The 16,531-nt window shown below is 50.3% G+C and overlaps 1 protein-coding gene across 1 annotated transcript; it reads right to left on the bottom strand.

Moving 5' to 3' along the window:
- Positions 1-1,935: 1,935 nt before the first annotated feature.
- REN (renin) lies at positions 1,936-13,223 on the bottom strand. The gene is made up of 10 exons (NM_001009122.2): positions 13,126-13,223; positions 8,937-9,087; positions 8,216-8,339; positions 7,481-7,599; positions 6,319-6,515; positions 4,280-4,288; positions 3,596-3,715; positions 3,097-3,238; positions 2,739-2,837; positions 1,936-2,097 (listed from the first exon to the last, which is right to left on the bottom strand). Exons 1-10 carry the CDS (start codon positions 13,221-13,223, stop codon positions 1,936-1,938), a joined length of 1,221 nt encoding a protein of 406 aa, NP_001009122.2.
- Positions 13,224-16,531: the final 3,308 nt, after the last annotated feature.

Genomic DNA, 16,531 nt, shown 5'->3' with positions numbered 1-16,531 from the left:
TCACTGCCCCACCCAGAAAAGCGCCTTCAGAGAAGGGGCCCTTTCCTATTTTCCCAGTTACCCCTTTGGCCTATCCCGGAACCTCTCAACCGCGAGGCTCCTATGCTTACTGCGGTCCAGAATCCAGCTCTGTCTAGCAGAACTTCTGCAGTGATTGAAATGTTCTATATCTGCTGTCCAATGCAGTGACCACTAGCCACGTTGATTTTATTAAAAAATTTTTTTTATTTGAGACAGAATTTCGCTCATGTTGCCCAGGCTGCTGGAGTGCAATGGTGTGATCTCTGCTCACCACAACCTCGGCCTCCTGGGTTCAAGCGATTCTCCTGCTTCAGCCTCCTGAGTAGCTGGGATTACAGGCATGTGCCACCACGCCCAGCTAATTTTGTATTTTTAGTAGAGACGGGGGTTCCTCCATGTCGGTCAGGCTGGTCTTGAACTCCTGACCTCAGGTGATCCACCCTCCTCGGCCTCCCAAAGTGCTGGGATTACAGGCGTGAGCCACCGCGCCCGGTTGATTTTATTCAATTTTAATTAATTTTAATTTTAGTGTAAATAGCCACATGTGCCTACCATATTGGACAGTGAAGGAGATAATGGGGGTCGTGCCTGCCTTCCTAAGGTCCTGGAGCTCCAGGATGGAGCTGGAAAAGACACTGGCCTCCAACACTTCCTTTGCAGTGAGGAAGTACAGCTATGCAGGACAAGGGAACATGGAGAATCAGTGGGAGTCCAGGGTCCTGAAGCCCAGGCTCCGGCTCTTGGCGCTGCACAGGGACTCTTGCAGATGGCTCCCAGAGGTACTGAGGGCCTGGTTGGGCCATTCAGTGCCTCACGACTTTCTGTCAAAAGAGAGGTGAGCAACTATGGTGAAGAGGGATGGCTTCAGTGGCTCCAGGTGGATGCTAATTTCTCATTCCCCAAGTTACATGTGCCCTGAAGACAGCCCAAGGAGTGAGAGTGGGAGAAGAGACTTCAGCCTGATGAGTCCCAGGTGGATGGGATGGAGGATAGCAGTGTGTGTGTGCACCTGTGTGCTTGTGCACGTGGCCCTGTACCAGCGTGTGTGAAGCACTGTACTTATGACGGTACCAACTGCTTATGATAAGGTGGAAACCCCCAGGACCCAAGTCAGACGGGCTGGGTTCCAGTCTTGATTCTTCACTATCTTTCAGTATTCTTCACTACTTGATTCTTGACCGAGTAATCTTGGGCAAGGCCTTCCATTCTCTGGGCCTCAGTTTCCCCACCTGTAAAGTGGAAGTATTGCCTGGATCTCTGGTGTTCTATGATTTTAGGTGGTAGTGCCTTAGAATGCCTGTGTAAATGGCTACATGGGGCAGGGCGGGGGCATCTGCAGTGGATAAGGAGAGCTGAGGGGAGTTTTGCAGGGACAAGAGACAGGGCTGACTAGCTCAGCAGAGCAGAGTCTGAACTCAGAGCTGGCTTCTGTGAGCTGGGAGAACTTTCTGACCCACAGTCTACTGCCACAGCATTAGCCTTGGTCCCTGAGGGACTAGAGGGAGCTTGGTTCCGGCTCTTTTCAGACTTCCCACCTGAGGTTGTGTAAACAGCTCCACCTGAGTCCCGTTGATGGCAGATGGATGGCATCATCCCTGCACGCAAGAACCTGTGCGCTAGGCGAATGTGTAGCTTGTCTGTGTCACATTCCTGTCCACACATGATCACGCAGCCCCTCCCTCTGTTCTCAACCCTAGTGAACCCAGATGCAACAGGCTGTGAACATGAAGTCTTTATTCTCTTTGTCCTCAAAGCAGGGAAGGGCTGGTGCAGGGGTCAGGGCACGCATCCAGCAGGAGCTCCACATCCAATGTCTCCATCTGAGGGCATAAGCCCAGGCAGAGGGGCATCTCAGAGAGTGTTCCAGCTCTGGGCCAGGGCTGAAGGCAGGGCCTGCCTGGGTGGCAGAGGGCCTCAGCGGGCCAAGGCGAAGCCAATGCGGTTGTTACGCCGATCAAACTCTGTGTAGAACTTTCGGATGAAGGTGGCCCCCAGGGCCCAGGTGGGTCCAGTGGGTGGCGGGATATCCATGGCGTGGATGGCCAGTGTGCACAGCTTTTTACTACTGTAGGATTCCTGGCAGGAAGGGGGAGAGTTTCTCCATACCCAGCACATGAGCATTCTCTTTTCACCTTGCCTGACCCCAGCAACTGTCTTCAGCAACATTCCCCCTCTCGCCCCCATCTCTCCCCTAGCCACACTGGGCCTCCCTCACATCATGGCCATTTTGCCCCATCGTGGACTGCACCACTCCTATGTTTAGCCCCTGTGCTAGATCCCAGGCAAACAATGCATCAGGCACCGTGCTTCCTTCAGGAGCTTACAGTTTGCCTTAGCTTCTGATCCTAGACAAGTTATTCAACTTCTCTAAGCCTATTGATTATGAAAAGAGGGTAAGAATATAGGAGCATAGGATTATTGGGAGTATTTGATGAGAAAATGGAGATGAGGGAACAGGCATAGTGATGCCCAAACATGGCCACATATTGGAATCACCTGGGGAAACTGAGCCCCAGGTGCCACTTCTGGAGGTTCTGATTTAATAGGTATGGGATGTGGCCCAGGTACCAGGATTTTTCAAAGCTCTCCAGGTGACATGCACAGCCAAGTTTGAGAACTACAGTTCTAACATGATCTGTGCATTGTAATCTGTCCCTCTTTGAGGGTCTCTGTCCAGCCTTTCTCCCTGCCACCGAGGGGGCCGACTCGAACCTCACCTGAAATACATAGTCCGCGCTGGTGAGCGTGTATTCTTTGCCTCCCAGGTGGAAAGAGATGTCGGGGAGTGTAGGGCCCTCGTTACACTTCACGACATACTGGGGTGGGGGGCAAAGAGAGCCTTCTTGAGTATGGAAGACGTCTCAGCAGACAAGGAGTCCTGTGCTGGTGGCCTGGCCTCTCTGCTGGAGAGGGCTGGGCACAGTGCCCCGCCCCATGGGTGACCAGCCACATGTGTGGAGAGTGTGAGGTGAACAAGCGAAGGCCTGAGATGGCCTCATTTGCCTGGGGGATTTGTGAGCCGATACCAGGTGGCGCTCCCCCCACCCACAGCACCTTCCCTCTTTGGCCTCTTACATCAAACAGCCTCTTCTTGGCTCCCAAGGCCTCCATGAGCTTCTCTATGGAGCTGGTAGAACCTGAGATGTAGGATGCACCAGTGTCCACCAATGCCAGGCAGCCGTCTTCACAGAGCAAGGTGGATGACCCCACAGACACCCTGGGGGAGGCCACAGTCAGACAGACAGACAGACAGACAGACAGAAGGCTGATGGGGCACCTCCAGGCTGCATGTCCTTCCTGAGTGTGGGTGGGTGGGTGGAGGCCACGCTGGTGGCCTGTTGAGGCAGTGAGTAGAGGAGGGAAGGTACTGTCACCCTCCACCACTTCTCCCCAGGCCCCTCCCTTCTCTGTTCCCCAGCCTGGACAGAGCAGGCAGAGAGCAAATGGTGGCTGTGCTTAAGAAGTGGCTGCATTTGGAAAGAGGGCAGGATGGTAATGCAGTCCTTCCCCACCCTCCCCAACCCCAGTGACGGCAGCATTTTTTGGAGCCCGGGGAGGGTTGAGGATTTCTGACCCCTTCATTTGAATCTGCCAGACACCAGTCTTGATGAGGTTGATATAGTGGAAATTCCCTTCGTAATGCTGGGGGTCGCTGCCTCCCAGCACAATCTGTCCTCCCAGCGATTGAGAATTCCTAAAGGAAAGATCAGAAGCTCTTGGAAACCCATAACCTCCAGGACCCAGCAACTCAGGCAATCGGGGAAGGTTGCACAAGGGTGCAGGGGAGGACAGAGGGCTCTGGAGCAGAGGAATGTGGGACAGACAGCCAGGCTCGGAGCTGTCGTTGGGAAGCATGCAGAACATACTGCTTCTCTGCCTTTCTTCCCCTCCCCAAGACCAACCAGAGGTTGTTCCAGGGTAGTCCAGCTGTTCCCCCAAAAAGCATCCCCAGAGAGGTCACAGAAAAGGAGCAGGTACAAGGACAGTGAGTGGATGTGAACAAGACACAAATGGACACCCCTCACTCTTGGGTTGCTGCTGATTGAGCAGGTGCATGGGAGGGGACCCTGGGGAGGCTATTGGGTATGGGGTGGGCAGGTGGCATGGAGAGAGCAGGAAGGAGAGACAGAGAACTTCGGCATCTAGCGGAGGCTGGGCTTGCTGATGTGAGTTTTGGGCCGGTGGCGTGTGTAATTCTAGGTCAGGTGCTCGGGGAGTACTGGAAGGTCACAGCCATGTGGGGGTTTTGTCTCCTTACTCGGAATCTCTGCAGAGAAAGAGAGACAGCAGAAAGGAAGCTTCATTTCATGCCAGCCTCATCAGCCCTGCTGTTTGGCAGGGTGGGTGTTATGTACTCTCTTTGCCCTTCAGGCAATGGAGTCACCAAGAGGCGAAGTCACTTGCCTGAAGTTACCCAGTCCATGAGTGAACAAGTGGGGGACTGGAGCCAGGCTCCTGGTGCCCCGTCTGGAGCTGATTCCCCTCACCTTCCTTTCCTCCTCACTGCACTTGGCTCAGGGACTACTGTAGGCCTAGTCTCCAGGGCATGCCTGTGTGTGTGATGTGTTTTTCCAGAATTCATACTAGAATTCACACATGCACATGTGTGCATGGGTGTGTAGGTGTGCATATGTTATTTTGTGCAACTGCAAACTACTTGTGTTTTTATAAATTCGGAATGTATGTGTATATGCTAGCACAAATTCCCTCCTGCCTCTCTCTCAACACTTCAGCATCTCTCTGGATGTGCCCTCCTTCCCATCCCAAGATAAAAGAAGAGGCCAGCCCTCTCCACTGCAAAACCTGGCTTCTTCCTGTCTGCTGGAACCTCATCTCTTTCAAGGCCTCCAAACTCCAGTGCCCCCGTTTAGCTCCTCTTCTTTCCACATTTTTATTCTCTTTCTTTCCATTGGCTTCTTCCTCCACCTACAGGCATCACTCGAGCATCCTCTAGCATTTAAAAACACCCACCCTTCCTCTCCTGCTTCTGGATCTCACCCCCCACGCCACCCCCCATTCCCTTCCCTGTTGAATGTCCCAGGGCAGCCTACATCTCATGACCTCCACTTCCCGACACCCACGTCGTCCACCTCTTAACTTCTGGCCATCCGGCCTTGCCCCCACCTCCTCTAAAACAGCTCTTCTAACGACCACCCCTGAATGCAGAGCCGCCAATTGGGCTTTTCTCAAGGCCTCCCTTTCTATCACCAAACCGGAGACTCCTCTCCATTTTACTGTGAGATTTCTCTGAACTCTGATCCTCTCCTCTATTCTTTTTGCCACTGGCCTCATGTTCTTACCCTTGTGACTTTTTTTTTTTTTTTTTTTTTTTTTGAGACTGGATCTCACTCTGTTGCCTTAGCTGGAGTGCAGTGGCACAATCACTGCTCACTGAAGCCTTAACTCCTGGGCTCAAGCGATCCTCTCGCCTTGGCCTCCCAAAGTGCTGGGATTACAGGCATGAGCCACTGCACCCAGCCCCTTTTGCCTCTAGCTCTCTTGTCTCCAACTCATGCCATCTTTCTAAGCCCAGCAGTTTGGAGTAGAGCCCAACCCTGCTCAAGAGCTTCCCCAAGGCTGGCTGAGCTGCATATAAGCTCAGCCTAGAATTGAAAAGCATCCATGGTTTTCAGCACCACACTTGCTGCCTGCCTGTGACACTCTTTACGTTGGAATATGTCTTGTCTTCCCTATTAGCCTGTAAGCTCTATGTGGGTAGGGGAGTACGGATTCTGCCTTGTTCACTGTGTTCACTGCTGCACCCCCAGAGCCTTCCACAGTGCTTGGCACATAGCATTTACTGAACTGATGAGTGAGCAAACAAACGAATGAAGGCTCTAATGGATGACTGAAGTTGGCTGTCTCTGTGTGGGAGGAGCCATGGCCCTAACAGGCAGGGCTACAGGTCACAATAATCCCTTATTTACCATCGCCCCCACCTTGTGTCTCCTCTTGCTCCAGAGTGGCACTGTCTATTAGAATGTCCTGTCATGCTGGGAATGTTCTCTATCCGCACTGTCATAAGACTGTAGTTACTAGCCACCGTGGCTGCCAGGCATTTGACATGTGGCTAGTGCAACTAAGAGCCACCAGTTGAATGCTTAATTGATGCTTAACTGTATTTAATTAATTTAAATTTCAATAGTGCCTTCCATATTGGCTAGTACAGCTCTAGATATTGATTGGCTGTCACCTAATTACAAACACTTTACAATTCTGGCCCAGACTCTCCTTCCACTCCCCATCTCTTCTCCCCTCCTGTCCCCCCACCTCAGCCCTTGGAGTCCCAGTCCCCACCTGTTGTAGTAGAAAGAGAAGACGTCCTCTTTTAGCACCCCTTGGGAGATGATGTTGTCGAAGATAGGGGTGACCCTGCCAATGGCCTGTTCAATGAAGCCCATGCCCACAACCCCATCAAACTCGGCCAGCATGAAGGGTAAGGCGGGCATCTCCGTGACCTCTCCAAACATCTGTGTCACCGTGATTCCACCCACCTGTGGGAGGAAGGACCAGAGGAGACCAAGCCCACTGCCCACTCCTTGGTTGGAGTCTGGTCTGGGCTTCCACACTAGGGATCCCAGGGGCACACATGCTCCAGGGTACAGAAATCGGGGTAAGAGTATTTCCTCAACCCTGCACGCACACACTCTGTGCCAATACACATCTCTGCTGCGGAGCCCAGAGAGAGCTGGAGTTGACCAGGGATCGGAGAGCAGAGGCTGAGAGGGTGGTCCTGCCAAGCAGCAAAAGAAAAGCTGCCAAGAGCTCCTCCCCCTCCCCAGTGGCCAGACTTTCGTGCCTGGCAGGACTGGGTCTTGGCCCCCACCCTTATCATGGGCGAAGGGTTTCTTTAGCACAGACAAGCTTGCCCTTCTCCCTCCTTTATATCTGAGTTCACAGAAAAAGGAAGGGAGGCAGGAATCACCCTCATTTCCTCTCAGGTGCCATGTGTGCCCCTCCCCTAACTCTGATGGAGCAGGGCCTGAGAAACTCCAGGTTGAGGAAACGGTCAGACATGGGCCACATGAAAAAGAAAAGCAGGCCTTGACCTGAGTCCCAGAGTCAACCTCAACTGTGACCTTAAAACCTATGCCTGACCCTAAAACTCAGCCTGACTCTGACCCTGGATTTCAGTCTAGGGTGTAGTCCAGTCAGAGCTGGTGAACTTGGACGAGTTACTTGACTGCAGCCATGGGGCTCAGGACAAGCCCTACATGCAAGTTAGATGCAAAAACATCCACAAACCACCCAACGGTGAGCCCGTAGCCCAGGCTTGCTCCCCCATAGGTACTGCTGCTTTGCAGCAACAGCCAGATGTGGCAGAGCAGGGTGTTCCTCAGCTCCCCAGGCTCCAAGTGGGCTGCAGTGTACCTCCCCGCAGGTGTGGGCCCTGGAGGGTCAGGAGAGGCCTGGGGACAGAAGGGGTTGGGGGCAGATGACCTAGGGCGGCCCAACTTACGGTGATGATGTCCTGGCTAAGAAAGCCACTGACTGTCCCTGTTGAATAGCGGAGGGTGAGTTCTGTTCCATTGTGCTTGTAGCTGGAGGAATCCGAAGCATCGAAGAGCTTGTGATACACTGGCAGGGGGACAGAGGCTCAGGTTTGTCCAAGAGTGGCCCAGACAGGGGGACTCAGAGGCAGGGTGCATTGTGGGTATGGCTGGTTAGCTTAGGTGCAGGGATGAGTGGCCCTAGGGTCAGGGGGCTTGGAATATGTGCTTCATCAATCAAGGACTGGGTTTCTTGGGCTCTCCTAATGTGCCCATACATTGAGAATTTTGTCCTAAATGAAGGAATTTAAAGTAATCACTAACACTGATAACACCAGAGAAGATGCCAGGCACAGAGTAAGTGCCTAGTAAGAGGTTGTTGATTAAGACTAGGGATGGAAGAGTTCCGAGTGCCTGGGATGGGTTTGAGAATTCAGTCCTGTCTCAATCTCAGGAAGACCGGGAAGTGGCCTTCTGGGTGCTCAGGGGTTCTTGGACCTTTTTTTTTTTTTTTTAACCTTGGTGGCTGTATCAGAAAAACAGGAGACATCTTCCTCTCTCCCCTACATGTCAGTGGGCACAGAGTCAGAGAGGAAGCCACTCCCTTGGTGGCAAGAGGGATGGGAGCTGGGTGTTGGGCAGGATTGCTCATGCACAGTAGGGCAGGGGGATGGAGGAGAGGCACTGTGGGTCTTAGGTCTCACCACAGGCAGTGTAGAGACGGCTGCACTTGGAGGAGGGCACCCAAACATTGGACGAACCAGTGTCAAAGACGACTTTGAAGGTCTGGGGTGGGGTGCCGATGCCAATCTCGCCATAGTACTGGGTCTGTGGGGGTAAAAAGAGAGGGCTGGAGGGGCTCAGGGGACCTTGGGTCTTGGGGTCTTGCCTGGCTTCACTCTTGGCTCTCGGTGTGAGACTTGGCCCAGGCGAGGTCCTATAGCCTCTCGGGGTTTCCATTTTCCTGCAGGAACTGGTAGGAGGCTTAGCATCTCCCCATGGCATCCCAGAAAGTGGGAGTCTCAGTAAGACAAGAGGGCAAAATCAAAACATTGAGAATGAAGCAGGAAGCAAACTTGACTCTTGAGGATCCTCTGGGGCAGGAAGCCATCAAGTTGTGCTGGGCCAGGTCACAGAAACCCCCACCTGAGTCACACACCCCTTCCCACCCACCTGTGACACCTGGCTTGAGGCCTGGGCTGAGTTCCAAACCTAACCCTGCCCCTGAATGGCCCCTGGGTGCCTTCCTGTCTTCTGTGCTCAGGCTTTCCAGCTGGAAAATGGGAATTTTCTAGGGTGCTCACGTGCTACTCAGCGCCTTCGTCAAACACAGCTTGGAAAGGGTGAGTCTTGCAGTAAAGAAAGCCCTAGGTCCATGAGGGAAAGGAGACAGGGAGGGAGCAAGGGGCTGAGCCAAGCACTCACGTCCATGTAGTTGGTGAGGATCACGGAGGAGGTGGTGTTGCCAAGGGTCAGCCTCTTCATGGGTTGGCTCCACTCGAGACCAAGCCTGGCCATGTCCACACCTCGTTCCTTCAGGCTTTCTCGGATTGAGGGCATTCTCTTGAGGAAGATCCTGGCCCAGGGTGGAGGAAGCAAAAATAGAAAAGTGCTGTACCACCACCACAGTGGTAGAGTCCCTGAGGCCAAACCCCAGCTTTTAGTACAACCACCTTTAACGTTAGCCCAGCCACCTGGAAATCACCTCTGTTGCTGAGGCCCTCTGGAGCATTTATAAGAGTTACTTCTTGTCAAGAGTCAATTTAGAGGAGTCAGCTGCCCGGGGATTAAATAACCCTGAAGTGACTTCCTTCTGTTGCCTAATTTTGATTAGACAAGGCTATTTGTTTATTGGTCCGTTCATTCATTTATTCTGTAATCACCTGCTGAACAACTACTTTGTGCCTCACTGTGCTGGACACTGGAGCTAGAAAGATAATGATCATGACTGCCTTTAAGGAACTCCACCTGGCGGGAGGACAGACAGGAAACAGGCACAGACATTCCCTCTGAAGAGATTAATGCCAGGGAGTGCCCCTGTCAAAACTAGGGGCTGGCGGGGAGACAGTGCCATGGGAGGCCGCTAGGTGGCAGCAGATGCCCACAGCAGCTGCGAGGTCTCCAGGATACCAGGGGACAGGCACCCAGCCAGGGCTGTGGTGGAGTGGACCGCCTGAGCTGGGTTGGGCCTAGAGAGATGCCAGCATCTTCAGAGCGCCATGCACCTCGTCCTTGGAGAGATGTGTCCCGGTCCCTTGGCTTCTTGTCTAGATGTTTTCCCATCACCTTTGAGAGGCAGAATTAAAGAGACCTAGGAAACTGACTCTACTGAGCCGCTACTGAAATCACACCAACAAGCTAGCTGTCATCCATTTTATAGATGAGAAAAATGAAGGCTCACAGGGACAAAGGTGACTCAGAAATGTTGAAGCAGGGATTCAGAGCATGTGTCTGGCCCTATTTCCCATATAGGGTCCCCTGGGTCCCGACATAAAGGCTGCCAAAGCCCAGAGGAAGATGTCTCTAGCTGTTCACGGGAAGGTCCCAGGATGGAAGCCCAAGTTGACTCTGCAATAGACTTTCCCATACACACAGAGATTCCCTCTTTCTTCTACTTTCTTCTCAGTGGCTAGTCCTCCTATACTTACACTACCCTTTCCTTCCTACATCCTTCTTGCGTCCCATGCATTCTACTTACCCCCATTTTGCCCATGAACATGAATGCAACTTTTATGCCTATCAGCATGGTATTGTAACAGAAATGATTTGTTATCTTCCTATCACAGGTTACTGTTACCAAAATATTTTCACAATCATTATTTTATTTGCTCTCATAAGGTGGATGATTTTATTACTCCCACTTTACAGCTGGGAACGTGGAGGGTCAGAGGTTTGACCCCAAAGAGGTTGCATTTCCCACTGTTTACTCACAACAGCCTATGCTTTGGACCTTTACTTCTTGCCATTTCCTTTTCAGAAAATCCTTTCCTTCTTCCCTTCCTTTTCCCCCCAGTTCTTTAGTCCTCCAAGGCCCAACATGTACCCCCACCTCCAGGAAGCTTACCCCAAGGCCTCCAGCCCACACCAGCCTCACCTTCCCTTGGGCCTCAGCTCTGTTTTTCCTTGGGTCTCACAGCCCATACTGTACAGCTTGTGGAACTGGTGCCGTACGGTGGTGAAGACAGTGGTTGCAGGGGGCATGCCTCAATCCCCTTACCACTTATGTGATTCTGAGAAAGCTACCTAACCTCTCTGGGCCTCTTCTAAGTCTCCATTAACCCCTCTCTAACAATGGGCCTAATGGTAGTACCTACCTCAGAGTCACTGTGCAGATGAAACCATGCGACCACTGCTCAATAAATGTAAATTGTAGGTGTGTATATGTACATGTTCACCTTGAGAATGGAGCTCATTCATTCAGCTGTCCCAAGTGCCTCGCATGATGCTCTGCACATAGCGGGTAGCAAAATTCCTATAATACTGTTTCAAAAGCTGGATTCCCCCTCCACCCCTTGCCCAATTCCATTCTTCTTCTCTTTTGGATAACAGCAGGGGAAGATGTTTTTACTTTCCTCTACCTTTATCCTGGAGTGCAGCTGCTTTGAAGCACCCATCCTCTTACCCAGTGCTCACAACCCAGCAATTACTCTCCGAGAGCCTCAGAGCAAGGGAAAGCAGTTTTGGAAGCAAAAGGCCCAGTGTGTGTTGAGGCTTAGCCTCTTACATATCACCTCCCTGAGCCTCAGTGTCCTCATCTGCAAAGTGGGAATGCTGAGTTGTTGGGGGCATGACTTGAGATGAGACATGTGAAAAGATCCTGTGACACCCTAAGCATTTTATAGGCTTAGCAACTATTACCATTATTAAAATGTGCCTCCCTACCTTCAGGACTGCTGGTCATATCTGCTGTCCCCAGATTGAAAACCCCTTTCTCTGTGAGGCCTTTTCTCAAATGCTGTCTCTTCCCCTTCTTCAGTCTTTTTTTTTTTTTTTTTCTTTTTTAGATAAGGTCTGGCTCTATCACCCAGGCTAGAGCACAGTGGGTCAGTCTCTGCTCACTGCAGCCTCCACCTCCCAGGCTGAAGTGATGCTCCCACCTCAGCCTCCCGAGTAGCTGGGACTACAGATTTGCACCACCACACCTAGCTAATTTTGGTATTTGTACAGACAAGGTTTCACCATGTTGCCTAGGCTGGTCTTGAACTCGTGAGCTCAAGCGATCTGCCCACCTCAGCCTCTCAAAGTGCTGGAATTACAAGCATGAGCCGCGTGCCCAGCTTCCTTCTACAGTCTTAATGAATCACTTGTTCCCACAAGGCCTGGCACCTAGGGGATGCTAAGGTTTTCTCCTTTTAATTGTGGGCTACCTAAAGCCTTGTTGTTTTTTTTTTTCTTTTTTTTTTTAGACTGAGTTTTGCTCTTGTTGCCCAGGCTGGAGTGCAATGGCGCCATCTCGGCTCACTGCAACCTCAGCCTCCCAGGTTCAAGCGATTCTCCTGCCTCAGCCTCCCAAGTAGCTGGAATTACAGGCATGTGCCACCACGCCCGGCTAATTTTGTATTTTTAGTAGAGACAGGGTTTCTCCATGTTGGTCAGGCTGGTCTTGAACTCCTGACCTCAGGTGATCTGCCCGCCTCGGCCTCCCAAAGTGTTGGGATTACAGGCGTGAGCCACTGCTCCCGGCCAAACCTTGCTTTTGATATTTGTAAGAATCCATCCTGTAGTACTAACAGTAGCTGGGCTCTTACAACGTGCCCAGCTTTCTATGCCTTATCTCCTAAAATCCCCAAAGCCGCCCCATCAAGTAGGTACTGTTATTATCATACCTGTTTAAAATGATAAACTGAGACTTGGAGAGGTTAAATAACTTGCCCATGATTCCAGACCTAGTTTGTTCTGCTAGTGAAGCAAAATTTAAATGAAGGCAATCTAACTCTATAAGCCTTGCATTTAACCACGATATCAAGCTGCTTCCCTGGTACAGTTAACTGTACCCATGCCCCGACCCCCGTCTTTTTTTTTTTTTTTTGAGATGGAGTCTCGTTCTGTCACTCAGGCTGGAGTGCAGTGGCACGATCTTGGCTCAGCAATCTCCGCCTTTCGGGCTCAAACGATTCTCCTGCCTCAGCCTCCCGAGTAGCTGGGGATTACAAGTGCCTGCCACCATGCCCGGCTAATTTTTGTATTTTTAGTAGAGATGGGGTTTCCCCATGTTGGCCAGGCTGGTCTCAAACTCCTGACCTCAAGTGATCCGTCTCGGCCTCCCAAAGTGCTGGGATTACAGGCAGGAATCACCGCGCCCAACCACCCATGCCCTTCTTAATATTCAGGCTGTGAGCTCCTCAAGTGCAAGGGGCATGTCCTAATACTTCTGAGTTCTCTACAGTGCTTAGTTAGCATGGTGCTCTGGGCAGGAAGCAAAAGTCACAGCTTCTAGACCTGACTACTAGTGTCATTTATTGGGCAAGTCACTTGACCTCTCTGAACAGGTCCATACTTCCCTGTCCAGCTGATCGTAAGGACTGAATGACACCGCATATGGAAAAGCCAGGGTGTTGGGAAGGTGGGAACCCTGCACCCCTCCCACCCCTTCTCTGCCTGAGTTACCAATTACCGTTTAAAGGTGGTGGTGTCTGTCGGGAGACCAAAGGTACAGGAGCCCCAGAGCAGCAGCAGCAGTCCCCAGCGAGGCATTCTTCTCCATCCGTCCATGCTTCCCTCAGTCTGGGGCTCTCTCTGAGATCCACTGAGGTTCTGTGGCTCCCTTAGCCCTTCCCCTTTTATACACTCCATGCATGGGGTGATTGCAATTCTGCTCTGCCCTGATTTATTACCCTGGGGTAGATGGCAGGGCAGTCAGCAATAAATCTCACTGCGGGACAGAGCTAGGTGGGTGAAGGGTACCCAGGTTTCCGGATGGGGAGCAGAGGGGCTGGAGGAAGGACAGCTGTGGGAAAGCAATCTTGTGTCCAGTGACGCTAGCAGCCCTCTATCTGGCTTGGCCCTGTGACCCCTGGAGCAGGCAGAGGCTGATGAGAAACAGCACTGCTCAGGGCTAACATCAAAACTGGGACAAGCATAAAACCTAGGTTTCCAGCTCCCTAGCCCAGACCCAACCCCTATACCCTGGAAGCTCCATTCTCTATATTAACTTTGGCTTTGTCCCTGACTGGCCTCTCCCAGGCTACAGCCCAGTTTTCCCATCTAGAACATGGGTGAATCTTCACGACTGGTCTCTTGGCAGGAAAAGCAACAGCTGGTTTAATTATAAGAGTAGAGGGGCCAGGCATGGTGGCTCACACCTGTCCCAGCACTTTGGGAGGCCAAGGTGGGTAGATCACCTGAGGTCAGGAGTTCCAGACCAGCCTGACCAACAATGGTGAAACCCCATCTCCACTAAACTACAAAAATTAGCTGGGTGTGGTGATGGACGCCTGTAATCCCAGCTACTCAGGAGGCTGAGGCAAGAGAATTGCTTGAACCCAGGAGGCGGAGGTTGCAGTGAGCTGAGATCATGCCACTGCACTCCGGCCTGGGCAATAAGAGTGAAATTCCATCTCAAAAAAGAAAGAGAGTGGAGGGAGACTTAGCATGACTGACTCCATTTTGCCTCTGACCCCCAGGGGTATTATCCTTTAGGCTAAAAGCTTCTGCTTAGCTCTGTACATAGACCAGCTAATTATAGGAGTTTAGCTTGCAGTTCAACTTAAAAAAAAAATGGTAACAGTTCCTTTCCCCAAACTAACCCCCAAGGAGATAAGGAAATATACAGACAAATAACAATGTTATGTTAAAGATGTATAGGAACACTGTGACCTGACCTAGAAAAAAGAAGTTTTACAACGTCCTCAGACCCTTGCTGGCACCCAGGTGTCTGTGGTCATCAGTCACCTCTTGATCCCAATCCCCTTCTTCTTCCCCTTCCCTTAACATAAAGAAGAGCCTAACGTTCATGCTGACTTCAGATGGTTCTTTATGATGCTGGTCCACCATCTTCTTGGTTTTCTGGTTCTCTGAATAAGGTAGCTTTCCTTGCCACAATACCTTGTCTCTAGACTTATTGGCTGTTGTGTGGCAAGTGATACGAGCTTGGACTCAGCTACTCATAGCCTTGAACAGTCTTTCTGTGTCTGATTACATTCAAGTATTGTTTTCATCAGGTTTGACTTACAGGTTATCTAAATGGGCTTCCCATAAGAAGAAGCAATCCCACTACAGAAAATTTTTCTTTGCGTTTTTGGTAGCTGGCCTAAGAAACAATTATTTTAGGCTGGGAAACAGTGGCTCATGCCTGTAATCCTAGTGCTTTGGGAGGATGAGGTAGGAGGCTCACGCTCACTTGAAGCTCGTTCAAGACCAGCCAGGGCAATATAGCAAGACCCCATCTCTGAAAAAAATTAGCTGGGTGTGGTGGTGCGTGCCTGTAGTCTTAGCTACTGGGGAGGCTGAGGCGGGAGGATCACTTGAGTCCAGGAGTTCAAGGCTGTAGTGAGCTATGATTGTGCCACTGCACTTCAGCCTGGATGACAGAGTGAGACCCTGTCTCAAAAAAAAAAAGGAAAGATTTTACATTTTCTCAAGATAATTCCTCATTCTTATGTTATCTTTATCAGGTTTTTGATTACTTAGGAAAACTGAGCTTTAGAAAGGTTAAGTCTTTATATTCATGTAACTTTCTGTATTGCTACTAAAGTCTTTTAATTATCACTTTTGTGAAATGAATAATTATTATTTTACAAAGACCGGTGGTTCTGTTTTGATCAAATGTTTTGAGGCTTTAACATTTTGACAAATGTCCTCAAAATCTAATCCTAAATTAAGTTTGAAATGTTGCTAATTCTTTATGTTTTGTTTTCCAGAGTCAAGAAAGCCTTTTTTTTTTTTTTTGAGACAGAGTCTTGCTCTGTCACCCAGGCTGGAGTGCAGTGGTGCAATCTCGGCTCACTGCAAGCTCCACCTCCTGGGTTCACACCATTCTCCTGTCTCAGCCTCCCAAGTAGCTGGGACTACAGGCACGTGCCACCACGCCCAGCTAATTTTTTGTATTTTTAGTAGAGACGGGATTCCACCATGTTAGCAAAGATGGTCTTGATCTCCTGACCTCATGATCTGCCTGCCTCAGCCTCCCAAAGTGCTGGGATTACAGGCGTGAGCCACTGTGCCTGGCCCGCCTTTTTTCTTTTTGAGCTATTTATAGCTTATAGAAATTGGGTTTACCTTTCTCTCTGTACCTAATATCTCCAGGATTTAAAAAACTATTAAATCCCTCTGGGCCCAAGGACGCTCATGGAAGAGGTGGGCACAAAACACCTTTTGATGTACTAATTTTACTTTTAAGGAGTAAAATTAGTTCAGATCCTCCAAATATAGGTACACAGATGCCTAAACAGCTGATGGCTCAACACATAGAACTTATAGAAAGGTCAGTTTTGTACCTTTGCTATTTGGCTTTTGGTTTTGGCTCTTATGTTACTTAAAAGGTTTTAAGGGTTAATGAATGCTTGGCCACCTCCATTACCAAATGGCCTAAAACATTTAATTGACTACAAGTCTTTTGGCTTTGAGTTCCTTAGCCACAGGGATCCTACCAAGGGATGTGATGGACCTGGGGCATGTAGCCAGAACACCCCCAGCAACAATATGGAACAAAATAAAAGTTTGGCCATTTATGCTGCCTTTGGTATATCTTGGCCAAATGGGAGAATGTCAACTAAAAATAAAATCTTAAGCCCCCTGCTGACTGAATGGACCCCCTCTTGGCTAAGGGGACCCCAGAAAAACCTTAAAAACTTAGTCTTCAGGTATAATGTGATGGGAAGTCAGATATGCCTCATTATACCCTCTCCCTTTTGTGGTTTAGATACAACAACTAATCAACACTAATGTTAAAATAGAGGTCATAAGACTGACATAACTGAAATTTTGTGGCAATAAAATACCATATTATAAACAGGACCTAAGGCCATGCCAGGCAAGAGTTAAGTCATGCATCCTTACACTTAAAGAATAAGCTATATTCT

This window comes from Pan troglodytes, chromosome 1, assembly GCF_028858775.2.
Source record: "Pan troglodytes isolate AG18354 chromosome 1, NHGRI_mPanTro3-v2.0_pri, whole genome shotgun sequence".
Lineage (NCBI taxonomy): Eukaryota > Metazoa > Chordata > Mammalia > Primates > Hominidae > Pan > Pan troglodytes.
This window is presented reverse-complemented; position numbering and strand designations above follow the sequence as displayed.